General features: G+C 37.5%; 1 protein-coding gene across 7 annotated transcripts in view; it reads left to right on the top strand.

Annotated features, from left to right (window-relative positions):
• The window catches only part of ZC3H13 (zinc finger CCCH-type containing 13), a 95147-nt gene that overhangs the window by 58143 nt on the left and 24479 nt on the right, over positions 1-12525 (top strand). For all 7 annotated transcript variants that reach the window (XM_070048789.1, XM_017343485.3, XM_002712953.5 and 4 more), the window contains exons 10-11: positions 910-1365; positions 9496-9687. In XM_070048789.1, the coding sequence (XP_069904890.1) occupies positions 910-1365; positions 9496-9687 (648 nt within the window). The remainder of the gene's footprint in view (positions 1-909; positions 1366-9495; positions 9688-12525) is intronic.

Raw genomic sequence — 12525 nt, 5'->3', positions numbered from 1 at the left:
TGGAAGTGTGAGTGGGTGGGCAGGTACGGTTGAAGAATCACTATGTTTCTAAAGTTGTATTTGTGAAATGCATGAACTTTGTATTCCTTAAATAAAAGGCTCTTTGTGGGGAAAAAAAAGAAAGCTATCTAGGAAGAAAAAAAAAGACAGGAATTATTCTTTGATGTTCTGTTGTTACTTCTTTAACTTCATTTTATGTTTATGTTATAATCAATTTGTGTATTTTCTAGGCACCTAAAGAGTGGTTTCTAACGTTTGTAAATTGATTTTAGGCCTTTTTCTTCGTATGAGAAAATGTCATGGTTGGTTAGATCATCAGTGATGTTCATTCTGGCTTTTTAAACAATGAAATTTGGTTTTGGTAATATGATAGGAATTGCTTTAAGTAGAGAAAGTTTTAGAAACTGTTGCTTACATGAATGTGATACCATTAAGTGTCAGGAAAAGGGTGAATAACAGTATTTCTTTGTCAGCCAACCTGAAAACTATAGGCTACTCTCAAGTGTTTAAGTACATTTGAGGTGGTTACATGCGGTCTACTCTAGCCCAAAACTTAGTAGAACTGATTAAAGGTATTGTGCCTCTTGATCTAAAAGTGATTTCTAAAGCATCAGCCATCAATGATCCAAGACCAACTTACTTATTTTAGTTATTTTTAGGATCTGTGTGGATGAGTATATTGGGGCAGGAGTCATTCATGTTCAGTTTGTGTAACCAGAAACATGGTTATCAAGTATTATTAAAATTACCTTTTGAATTTCAGGTTACAAATGCTTTTAATTTTCTTATTTACCATAGTTTTCTTCCCTTATTCTGAAAAGAAAGTTGTAATACAATTCTTAAAACTGTATATTTAATATTGAAAATTTGTAAAAGGAATTACAGTTTATTCCCAAAATTGTGTTACAGACACTAGAGGCAAAAGGGATAGAGAAAAGGATACAAGAGAAGAACGAGAGTATGAGCAAGATCAGAGCTCTTCTAGAGACCACAGGGAAGACAGAGAACCTCGAGATGGTCGTGATCGAAGAGATACCAGAGAGCGAAGGGAACTGAGAGACTCCAGAGACATTCGGGACTCCAGGGAGATGAGGGATTACGGCCGAGAAACCAAAGAGAGCCGCGATCCCAGAGATTCTCGGTCTACTCGCGATGCCCATGAGTACAGAGACCGTGAAGGTCGAGATAATCATCGAAAAGAGGATGCATACCAGGAAGAATCCCGGAATTATGGCAGAAACCATTTGAGAGAAGAAAGTTCTCGTACTGAGATAAGGAATGATTCTAGAAATGAGTCTCGAAGTGAAATTAGGAATGACCGAATGGGCAGAAGTAGGGGGAGAGGTCCAGAGTTACCTGAAAAGGGTAAGGTTTATGATTTGTCAGTGAACTGTATCTTGAATGCTCATATAGATGTATTCAATCTATTAAGGTTTCTTATATTTGTTATCATTTTGTCAAAATAATTTTTAATTCATTGAATTTTTTATTGTCCCTATAAATTCAGAATCAGAATTACTGAAGTAGCAAAACATAAATGGGGCTTCACCTAGACCTTCTTTTTGATTATATTCAGTCATACTTCCCATGGTAACTGATATGAAACACCTAGAAAATTGCTGTAAGGCCAAAAAGTAGAATCACAAGGAAGTATTTTCTTTTTCTTTCTTTTTTTTTTTTTTTTTTCACGTTTGAGAAATCTTTTATTAGAAGACGTCCCAGAAGGCAATATTTTAAAATCAGGTAATCAGTAACCACAACTAAATACAAAATTTCAGTTAAACTTATACAAGGAAGTATTTTCAAATGTTCATTTTAGTGCAAAAAAATTTTGAAATCTGTGCTGGAGAGGGGATCTTCAAAAGGTTCGTGAAAATGCATCTTATAAACAACTATGTGTGGATTTCAGAGACTTTGCATAAAAAAAAGTTTTTTATTCCATTTTCCGTGAACTTTTTGAAGTAACTTCATGCAAAATAATTATACAATTTAAATGGTAGATTTTCAAAATTACAATGCATTTCTGACTGTTCAAGCTGTTCAAACAATTAGCTTTGATCTTTCTCTTTACTGTCACCCCAGGCACTGCTGCAAAGCTGATCACTTTTTTGTTTTGGTTTCTTGGTCTGTGCCTAGTCAATATTATAGCTTCACATTTTTCTACTTCTTCATAGTTGTTTTGGCTTTCATTGTTCTTGATGCCTTGCTTTTTTCATGTAAATTTTAGAAATAGTTTTTAACTTCATGAAAAACGGTTAAGTTTTTATTTCAAATGAATTGAGTTTATTAGTTTATAATTTTTCCCATTAAGGTTTTATACATACTCTGGGTATCCTCTATTTTTGTTGCCATTGTAGGTAGTACTTAAAAATTTTCTGTAAGATGCATTCATGTCAGGGCAGCACCGTGACAGGTTAAGCCACCTCCTGCAGTGCCTGCATCCCATATAGCTGCTGGTTCAACTCCCTGCCACTCCACTTTTGATTCAGCTCCCCAGTGATAGCCTGGGAAGAGCAGTGGAAGATAGTTCAAATGCACAGACTGGGAAGAGCAGTGGAAGACAGCTCAAATCCACAGACTCCTGCCACCCACATGGGAGACCTGAAAGAAACTCTTGGCTCCTGGCTTTGGCCTGGCCCAACCCCGGCTCTTGTAGCCATTTGGAGAGTGAAAAAGTGGATGGAAATCTCTCTCCCTCTCTCATTGTAACTCTGTCTTTCAAATAAATAAATGAATAAATCCTTAAAAAAATGCATTCACATGGTTCAAAATTTCAAAGGTGCAAAAAGATGTATATTGAAAAGCCTTCCTTCTACCCTTGACCACCACTCTTTGGCTAGTTTTTAATGTATCCTCAAAAACTACACACAAGCAAATATGTATATCCATTTTTCCCTTCTAGATTTACTAAAGTAGTTTTAAAAAACTTTTAGTTAAAGGAAAAAACTGTACAATGTCCTACATTCCACTGCTTTCACTCCTGAAATTCACTCCATCATAAGCAACTACTTCCTTCTTTTGACACAGAGTATTTGTTATAGGTTATACTGTAAAGTTAACAAGTCCTGTAATTGATGAAACGCTTAGGTTTTTCCAATGTTCTACCCTCTTGAACAGTGCTTTAGTGAATAATTATGTACTTATGTCACTAAAATGGTGCCTTTTAAAGTGTTACTTTTTTTAAATGCTTCACTGCTGGTACATGGAAGTGGCAATTGATATTTGTAAGTTAGTCTTACAGTTAAGTGATTTTGCTATATTTTCTTCAGAGATCTAATTAGATTCCCTTAACAAATATATCTGGAAACAGATTTGGCTCTTTTTTTCTGATTATTATTTTTTTTTCTACTTGCTTACCTGCTGAGCATCAGCATCAATACAATGTGTGAAGATAAGAGGAATGGATTTCTTTGCTTTGTTTCAGATATTAAAGGATTATGACTGCCATTTCACTATTAAATGTGGTATTTGCAGGCCTTTGCAAGTACTTCCTATTATTTTAAAGGGTTCTACTAATTTTCACAGTTTAGTTTTTATCACGGCTCATTTTTCTCTATCTTGAGAAGATCATGTAGTTTGTCTCTGTTACCATGTTACTTATGTTGATGTTTTTTTTTTCTTTTAAAGATTTATTTATTTATTTGAAAGTTAGAGTTACACAGAGAGAAGGAGAGGCAGAGTGAAAGAGAGAGGTCTTCCATCTGCTGGTTCAGTCCCCAGTTGGCCGCAATGGCCGGAGCTGCACCAATCCAAAACCAGGAGCTTATTCTGGGTCGCCATTGTAAGTGCAGGGGCCCAAGGAATTGGACCATCTTCTGCTGCTTTCCCAGCCATAGCAGAGAGCTGGATCAGAAGTGGAGCAGCGCCACTTTGAACTGGTGCCCATATGGGTTGCCAGCACTGCAGGCGGCCGGTGGCTTTACCCACTACTACACCACTGCGCCAGCCCCACGTTGATGTTATGTTTTAAGTTTAAAGCTATCTTTGCATTCCTGGGATAATGCAATTTTTAAATATTTTATAGCTTTTGAATAAGATGTTAAATTTTAATTTTTTATTTTATTTTTAATTGAGATTGACAAGCAAAGGTACAGTGATAAATGTTATATAACTGACTTTAGGAAAAAAGTTCTGACTTTGATTTTTTGGTGATTTCCATGGTATAACTAGCTCCTATCACAGCAAATGTAAAACTGCTAATGTGATGTCAGTCAATACGGGTTTGAGAATGGGTGCCCGCAGTTGGCTCTTGCAAGCCAGAGTTAACAGTTCTAGTATACCACAACATTCTTGTCATTTTTGAAAGAGTATTCTACCTCAGTTTGAGAATCAAAGTTATACTAGCCATATAAAATGTGTTGATTCTCTGGAACAATTTGTAAGTGATTAATAATCTGTTCTTTGAATGCTTATCTCTAGTAGCTCTGAGTTAGATGTGTGTAGATTTTCTGTTTCTTCTTGAAATAGTTCTAGTAGGTTATATTTTCCCAGGAAATTTTTTTTCAAATTCATTATAAAAAGATGTTACCGAATTTCTTTTTTGTTGTGTCTGATGTATCTGTAGTTACATTCCCATATTTTTTACTTGATCAGCCTTGCAAGAGAGCTGTCTGTTTTGAATCTTCAAAGAAGTAATCTTGGGTTTTTTTTTTTTTTTTTTGTATCTCTTTTGTTGTGATTCATTAATTTCTTTTTTTTTTTTTTATTTGACAGGCAGAGTTAGATAATGAGAGAGATAGAGAAAAAGGTCTTCCTTTCGTTGGTTCACTCCCCAAATGTCCACTATGGCTGGCGCGCTGCACTGATTCAAAGCCAGAACCCAGGTGCTTCCTTCTGGTCTCCCATGGGGTGCAGGGCCCAAGCACCTGGGCCATCCTCCACTGCCTTCCCAGGCCACAGCAGAGAGCTGGACTGGAAGAGCAGCAACCAGGACTAGAACCCGGCGCCCATGTGGGAGGCTGGTGCTGCAAGCAGAGGATTAACCAAGTGAGCCACGGCGCCAGCCTCTGACTCATTAATTTCTACTCTTGAATTTTACGCTTGTGAAATATTTAGTATATGTATTGGTTAATACTCATTTTAATTTTTATATGATTTCTCCTTAGATTCATGAATTATGAAGAAATGAAATTTTTGATTTCCAACTACATTCTTAAAAATAAGTCACCTCCTTCCATTTTAACTGCTGTTAGAGAATAAGCTATTCAAAGTCAGTTCTTTGACATGTGTATTTATTAAATCTTACTTTGTGAATCAGTAGTCAATTTTTATGTTTTCTACATATGCTGGTAAAGGTGTGTGTGTGCTTTTTTTTTTTTTTTTTTTTTAATTTATTTGAAAGGCAGAGTTACAGAGAGGCAGAGGTAGAGAGAGAGGGAGTCTTCCATCCACCTGTTCACTTCCCAAGTGGCCACAATGGCTAGACCTGTACCGTTCCGAAGCCAGGAGCCTCCTCCAGGTCTCCCATGTGGGTATTGGGGCCCAAGGACCCGGCCATCTCCACTGCTTTCCCAGGACACAGCAGAGAGCTGGATCAGAAGTGGAGCAGCCGGGACATGAACTGGTGCCCACATGGGATGCCGGCACTCCAGGCAGCGGCTTTACCCGCCACACTACAGTGCCATTCCCAGGAGTTTTATTTAAAATGGTTGAATGCAGAGTGTCTCTAAGATCAGTTTTGTTAACTGTCCTTTCAAATCTACATCTAATTTTTTTTTAAAGATTTATTTTATTTATTTGAAAGAATTACAGAGCAAGGTAGAGCCAGAGAGAGAGAGAGAGAGAGAGGTCTTCCATCCGTTGGTTCACTCCCCAAATACCCACTTGGCCAGAGCTGAGCTGATCCAAAGCCAGGAGCCAGGAGCTTCTTCCAGGTCTCCCATGTGGGTGCAGGTGCCCAAGGACCTGGGCCATCTTCTGCTGCTTTCCCAGGCCATAGCAGAAAACTGGAGCAGAAGTGGAACAGCTGGTACTCGAACCGACGCCCATTTGGGATGCCAGCACTGCAGGCCGTGGCTTTAGCCTGCTGTGCCACAGCACCGGCCCAACATCTAATTTTTTTAGACTGCTTGTTCTGTATTTACAGAAGGGTGAAATTATGGAAATTGTGCATCTTTCAATTTCTTTTTATAGACTGATAAATTTTGATAGATACCTGTAAGGTGAATTACAAGTGATCTTCAAAAGTTCTTGGAAAATGGTTCTTATGAAAAAACTGCATGTGGCCTTCTATTTTTTCCAAAAAATAAACTTATCTTTTAATTCTGTTTTTTCACAAACTTTTGAAGTACCCTTTTATTAATGTTTTTTATCACTATTTTATTACTTTATTCCTGATAGTGCTTTACTTTTTTTTTTTTTCTGCAGCATTTGGCTAATATGTTTTTGATACATCTTTTTCCATCCTTTCCTTTATGTATCCTTTTATTTTAAATGTACCTGTGAACAGCATGTAGTTACTAGACATAGCCTGAATCTCCTCATTGCATCTCTCTTGATTCTTAACTTGCCTTTATACAGTTTTTATATTTATATTTTCTTTCTGAGTCAGATCTTCAGACTTGAATCTTACTTTTCCTTTAGCTGCATCTAATCTGATGTTTAACCTTTTCATTTTTTAAAAATATTTATTTATTTATTTGAGAGGCAGAGTTACAGAGAGGCAGAAAAAGAGATCTTCTATCCGCTGGTCCATTCCCCAATGGCTGCAAAAGCCAGAGCTAGGCCGATCTGAAGCCCGGAGCCAGGAGCTTCTTGCATGTCTCCCAGGCAGGTGCAGGGGCCCAAGGACTCAGGCCATCTTCTACTGCTCTCCAATAACAGAGAGCAGAATCTGAAGAGAAGCAGCCAGGACTCAAACTGGCACCTATACGGGCTGCTGGCACTGCAGGCAGTGGCTTTACCTACTACGCCACAGCGCCAGCCTCGCATTTTCTTCTGAGAATGTTGTGATGGCAATATGAACTCCAGTCTGTCTGTGGTCCACAGGAGGATGGCTATTTGTTTGATCAGGGCCTGGGGTTCCTGTGAAGTATCTCAAAAGGGAGCTTAGCAATAGTATGTCAACTATACAGGTGACCATTGAATTCTGAATCCTGTGGTCTGGGGTCTGTGGGATCAACCTAAGCCATGCATCACTCCTTTAATCTAAGTGAATGAATCTTAGCTGCTATGCCACAGCACTGGCTCCTGACCTTTTCGTTCTTACATGTTAACTGTATATACCTTGATGAAACAAAGACATAAGCCTCAGCTATTCTTGCTCATTGCCCAAAAGATAAACATTGAAATGTATTCCTTGCCCTTGAGTCTCAGGCGGGTCTCACACCCCATGTTCTTTCCCAGGTTCCCAAGCTCTGCATGGCCACCTGAAAGGCCAAGTTGCTCTGCCACCTGAAAGACCAGTTCCAGGAGTTCTCCTGCTGCTGCCTGCTACCTTCACCCCCATTCCTAACCCCCTAAAATATAAGAAGGCCCAGCCCCTGGGTCGGGCCTTCTGACACGTGTTCCGTCAGTGTGTACACTGGCAGTTGGTCACCCACCTCTATGAATTTATTTTCTCTGAATAAATTTGGTTTGGCTGTAGATTCGTATACTGCCTCCTCTCTATTCTGCACCTCTTATCCTAACCTTTGCAGTGCCCTTGGTGTGAAGAAGCATCAATTGCGCCTCTTTTCCTAACATATCTCTTGTCATCTTTTGAAATCTTAAATTTCTTCTTCTTGATCTTTATTACAATATTCTTTAGAGATATTTACATTATTAAAGTGTCCCGTTACAGTACTTAGAATTATGCTATAATTATTTTAGGGCTCAAAGCCCATTACACATAAGTTCTTGGTGGGGTGTTTTTTGGTTTTATTTTTACCCTTGGAGATGTACCTTCCTATTCTTACTGTAGGTGGGTAGGTTTCTCATGTATTCTTTTTGAGTTTGGAGTGAATTCATCTTCATAAGGATTTATCTATAGTAACTTTAAGGGGTTGAGGACAGAGTTCACCAGAGTTCTTGCCTTTATTTTTGCTGGCTTTCCTAGGTTATGACAGCCCCTGTTTTGCTTCTTTCCCCTTACCCTTACCTCCCATACTCCAGAAATTTAAGAGAACAGTTTTTTTTCCAAGTAATTAAGGATTCATAGGAGATTGGAATGAAATGTACAAGGAAGCTCAGTGTACTGTTCTCTGCTTTCCCAGTGATAACATCTTACACATCTAGAGTATGCCATCAAAACCAAGAAATTAACACTGCTGTACTCTATAGATCTCATTCAGGTTTTACAGTTATATATATTTTTTGTGTGTGCATGTGTATTTAGCTCTAGGCAGTTTTATCACATATGTAGCCTGGTATTAGCCCTACAATCAGATATTTAATTGTAACATCATAAGATTTGCTGGTGTTACTACATCCATCCCCTCTTCTATCACAGACCCCTGGCAATCTCTAATATGTCCTGCATCTTAAGATTATGTTATTTCAGGACTGTTTCCTAAGTGGAATCATACAGCAAGTATACTGCTGAGATGGGCTTTTTCATTCAGCATAATTTTCTTGAAGTTCATCCAAGTTGTTGCATGTATCAGTAGAGTCTTCCTTGTTACTGCTGCATAGGACTCCGTTATATAAATGTATCATGATTTGTTTATTCATTCACCCATTGAAAGATAATTGAATACTTTGCAGTTTTTGGCTAGCAGAAATAAAGCTACCATGAACATTCATTTCTCACATCTTTTTTTTTCTTTCTTTAAGATTTATTTATTTATTTGAAAGAGTTACAGAGATACCTTCCAACTGCTCATTCACTCCCCACATGGCCAGAGTGGACAGGGCTGGACCAGGTCATTGCCAGGAACTTCATCCAGGTCTCCCACATGAGTGACAGGCCCAAACACCTGTGCCATCCTCCTCTGCCCCACAAGCCATCAACAGAGAACTGGATTGCAAGTGAAGCGGCCAGGACACAAACTGGCACCCACATGGGACGCTGGCGTTGCAGGCAGTGACTTTACCCACTATGCCACCACACTGGCCCCAATTTCCCACATCTTTTAATAAAAATGTTTAGATACATTTAATGTTGCCAAATTACTTTCGTCATTCTATATTCGAGTGCTTTCAGTATAAACTGTGATTGAGTCAATACTACATATCCATATTTCTCATTATTTTCATGTGGTTTCTGTGGATGAGATATGAAGAAGCATTTTTAAATTTTTGTTTTGTTGTTCTGGGGGTATTTTAAATGAGTCTTCTTGCTTTCCGATTCCATTATTACTTTTTTTATAGATGGAGAAAACTGGAACTTAGCTTCCTCAAGTCAGTCATAGCAGAGCTGTGTGTTCTCAGCGGTGCTTAATATTCTTTTCAACAGTGATTACCGCACTTGGAATACCAAAGCAAATTAGTGTTTTCTAGGAGGAAAGATTGTGACTGATGAAACTTGTTGAATAAAGTGTTCTGTGTTAAACAACTGTATGAATATCCTTTGTTTAGGAAGCCGAGGCACAAGAGGTTCTCAAATTGATAGTCACAGTAGTAATAGCAACTATCATGACAACTGGGAAACTCGAAGTAGCTATCCTGAAAGAGACAGATACCCTGAAAGAGACAACAGAGATCAAGCAAGGGATTCTTCTTTTGAGAGAAGACATGGAGAGAGAGACCGGCGTGACAACCGAGAAAGAGGTTTGTCAAACAAAATTTTATTAAATAGTACCAACATTAAATTGAGGATTGCTTTTTAAAAGTTACCAATTTGCTTTTTAATATAAAGTATATTTTAAGACTAAGCTTGATGACAATGTTTGATTGAAACTCTTATACTCTTTGTTCATTAGTTTAGGAAGGTTTATGTAAGTAGCTAGCTACCTGTAACTACCAGCAGCAGAGTACAAGAACTGTGCTGTCCTGCTGTGTGTCTGCCATCCTAACTGGGTAGCTCACAACCCTTTCAAGATGCCATCCCAGGCAATTCAGGAAATAATGGAAGCCTTCTCATGAGTATTATCCTGGCTACTCTCTTTTTAGCCATGAACAATAGAGTATTTTATGGGCTACCAGAGAAGAGCAAGGCTAGGGATTGTTCGAGAAACATTTTACTCATATTCTGGCCTGAGAATATATAATTTTGTATTCTTGTATGTGTTAAGCTAAAAGTTTTCTGTTTATCTATTAGATAATCTTATAAAAGTAACTTTTGAAGTAAGATTGCTAGGAAACACTTTATTCTAAGAATTTTCTTTGAAAAGTTTGTATTGTCTGTATTTAAACATTTAAAATCAGTCTTATCAAAGTCTTTCTAACCTTGGCTGATTTCTGAAGTAAGATTCACTATAATACTGAACTTTGAATAGTATGAAACTTGATGGAGCAGGAAATTGAATGTTGATGCTTTTAGTGTGGGCTGAATCAAAAAGATAAAACTATATCTTGATGTGGGTAGTAATAGGAGTAAAACCAAGTTTCTAAGACACCATATATACTTGAGAGAATAGAGAAGATCAGAGATAGGACAGTCGGTTGGGTTAAGTTCATTAAGGTAAGCCAACTGCATTTGGGTTTAAAAAGGTGAGGACTTCCCCAGTTATAAGTAGGGGTAAAGTTTATTCAGTGTTAATATCTGAAATTATTTCTTCCAGCATTTGATTTATCTCTCTTTAATACTGCATCCTGGTAATGCTTTATTTATGTGTATATATATGTGTGTGTGTGTGTTTGTGTGTGTGTGTGTTGTATGTATATTACTTTTCTTCCTTTTTTTCTATTTTCTTATCCTAGAACAGGTTTCTCTGAATTCATGCCTCAATTCGGTAGTAACATTTGGTTTTATTCCTCTATTTAATTCAACCTAGGTGCCGAGAAGTTCAGTAGTTGTTTTACATATATTCTGTGACTTAACTTTTACAATATCCCAATAAGTATAGGTATTATAAAGTAATCCATGTTTCACAGCTTAGACAATTAGATTTAATTGAAGTTAGTTCCAGAACTGGATTCAAACTCAGGTCTTCTGACAACGGATCTAGTTCTCTTTAACTACTTCAGTAAATATCAGTTGAATGATCAAAATATAGCAATATATTTTTGAGGCTAGTGATATATTCTACCCATGCTAGGCACTTTGCTAGGTACTTGGAGTACAACAGTTCTTGTCCATGGGTTTCTATAAAGAAACTGATGGAAAAGGAAACACCTCCTACTTCCCCCCATAAAAAGAGAAATGATTATTGTTATCAAGAAAACAAAGGACCTAGATAGAATAAAGAATAAGAGAGGCATCTACTTGAGCGTTTGAATGGAAAATTTGAAGAGATATTTACACAGAGGTGTAAATGCAAGAGAAGAAGGTAGCTTTACAGAGATTGAGAGTAAAAGCATTCTGTGCAGAGGAAAGGTTATGTACAAATTATTTGAGATAGAAAGAAGCCTAGTAAGTCTAGGATTTGAGAGAAGATTGATGTGGCTAGGGGATGGTAAACAGTAGGGAGAATGATAGAGGTTGAGAGTAGAGATGTGTCTGGGCACCTTATTCTATGCTTGAGGGTTTAAATCTTTCTTTTAGTTTTCCATAGTCTAATAGTGGTGCAGATAGAGCTGAAGTATGATAAATGCTGCTATAAAAGTACTGTGAGGAGACAAAGGAGCAAACACAATTCTGAGGAACTCCCAGAGAGCTGCCTAAAGAGGTGACATCTGAATGAGGGCCTGGAAATACATAAGTTTGTGAATAGGAACAATGAAGAAGCACTTTTCAAGGAGAGTGTGCGCATGTGCAAACACACAGGGCTGAAAGAAAGCCAAACAGTGAAGGAGTGATGAATTATGTTATGACATTGGAATAGTATGATGTAATTAGCAAGGAAGGAAAGAAGAGGGGCAGGACTGATGAGAGACCAAAGGCCAGATTGTAAATGACCTAGGAAATCAGACTGGAAATTTTGATTTTAATATCCCTTCAGAGCCTACAGGATAACTGCCTTTAAGCAGCTGGAAGAAATGGAGTTTTTATCAAAAACACTAAAAATCAAGTGGAAGACTGAAAACAAACATACCCAGCAATTTAACCGTTGATGACATAGGCATCTAAAAGCTGATCAAGATCTAAGTTAATATTTTAACTGAAGAGATGAGGACAAGAAAATAAATAAATAAATATTTTGGGAGTGAAATTGATGATACTTAGTAGATAACTCAGAGATTGCCAGCTTTCATGAATAGATATGTCATTCAATAAGATAAAGAAATAACTGAAGAAAGCACATCTTTGAAGAATATATTTTGAGGCAAGGAAAGGGGAGATAGTTTAGATATTAAAGTGGTGTTGTTATTTCCTTTTTCCTTTGAAGTAAGGAGCATTGTCTTTTTAGGAAAATAGAGCTAAAAGAGTCAGGAGAGTAGACTATTCCCTGATATTATTATAATAATCAGAAATTTGAAGAATGTATTCCTGTTAGTTGCAGTGTTGAATGTGTTTCACGTTATTTTGTAACCATTGAGATTCTAGTATGACTCCCAAACTGGAAG

This window comes from Oryctolagus cuniculus, chromosome 9, assembly GCF_964237555.1.
Source record: "Oryctolagus cuniculus chromosome 9, mOryCun1.1, whole genome shotgun sequence".
Taxonomy (NCBI): Eukaryota; Metazoa; Chordata; class Mammalia; order Lagomorpha; family Leporidae; genus Oryctolagus; species Oryctolagus cuniculus.
The sequence above is the reverse complement of the archived record's forward strand: the minus strand, read 5'-3'. Positions and strand labels throughout refer to the sequence as shown.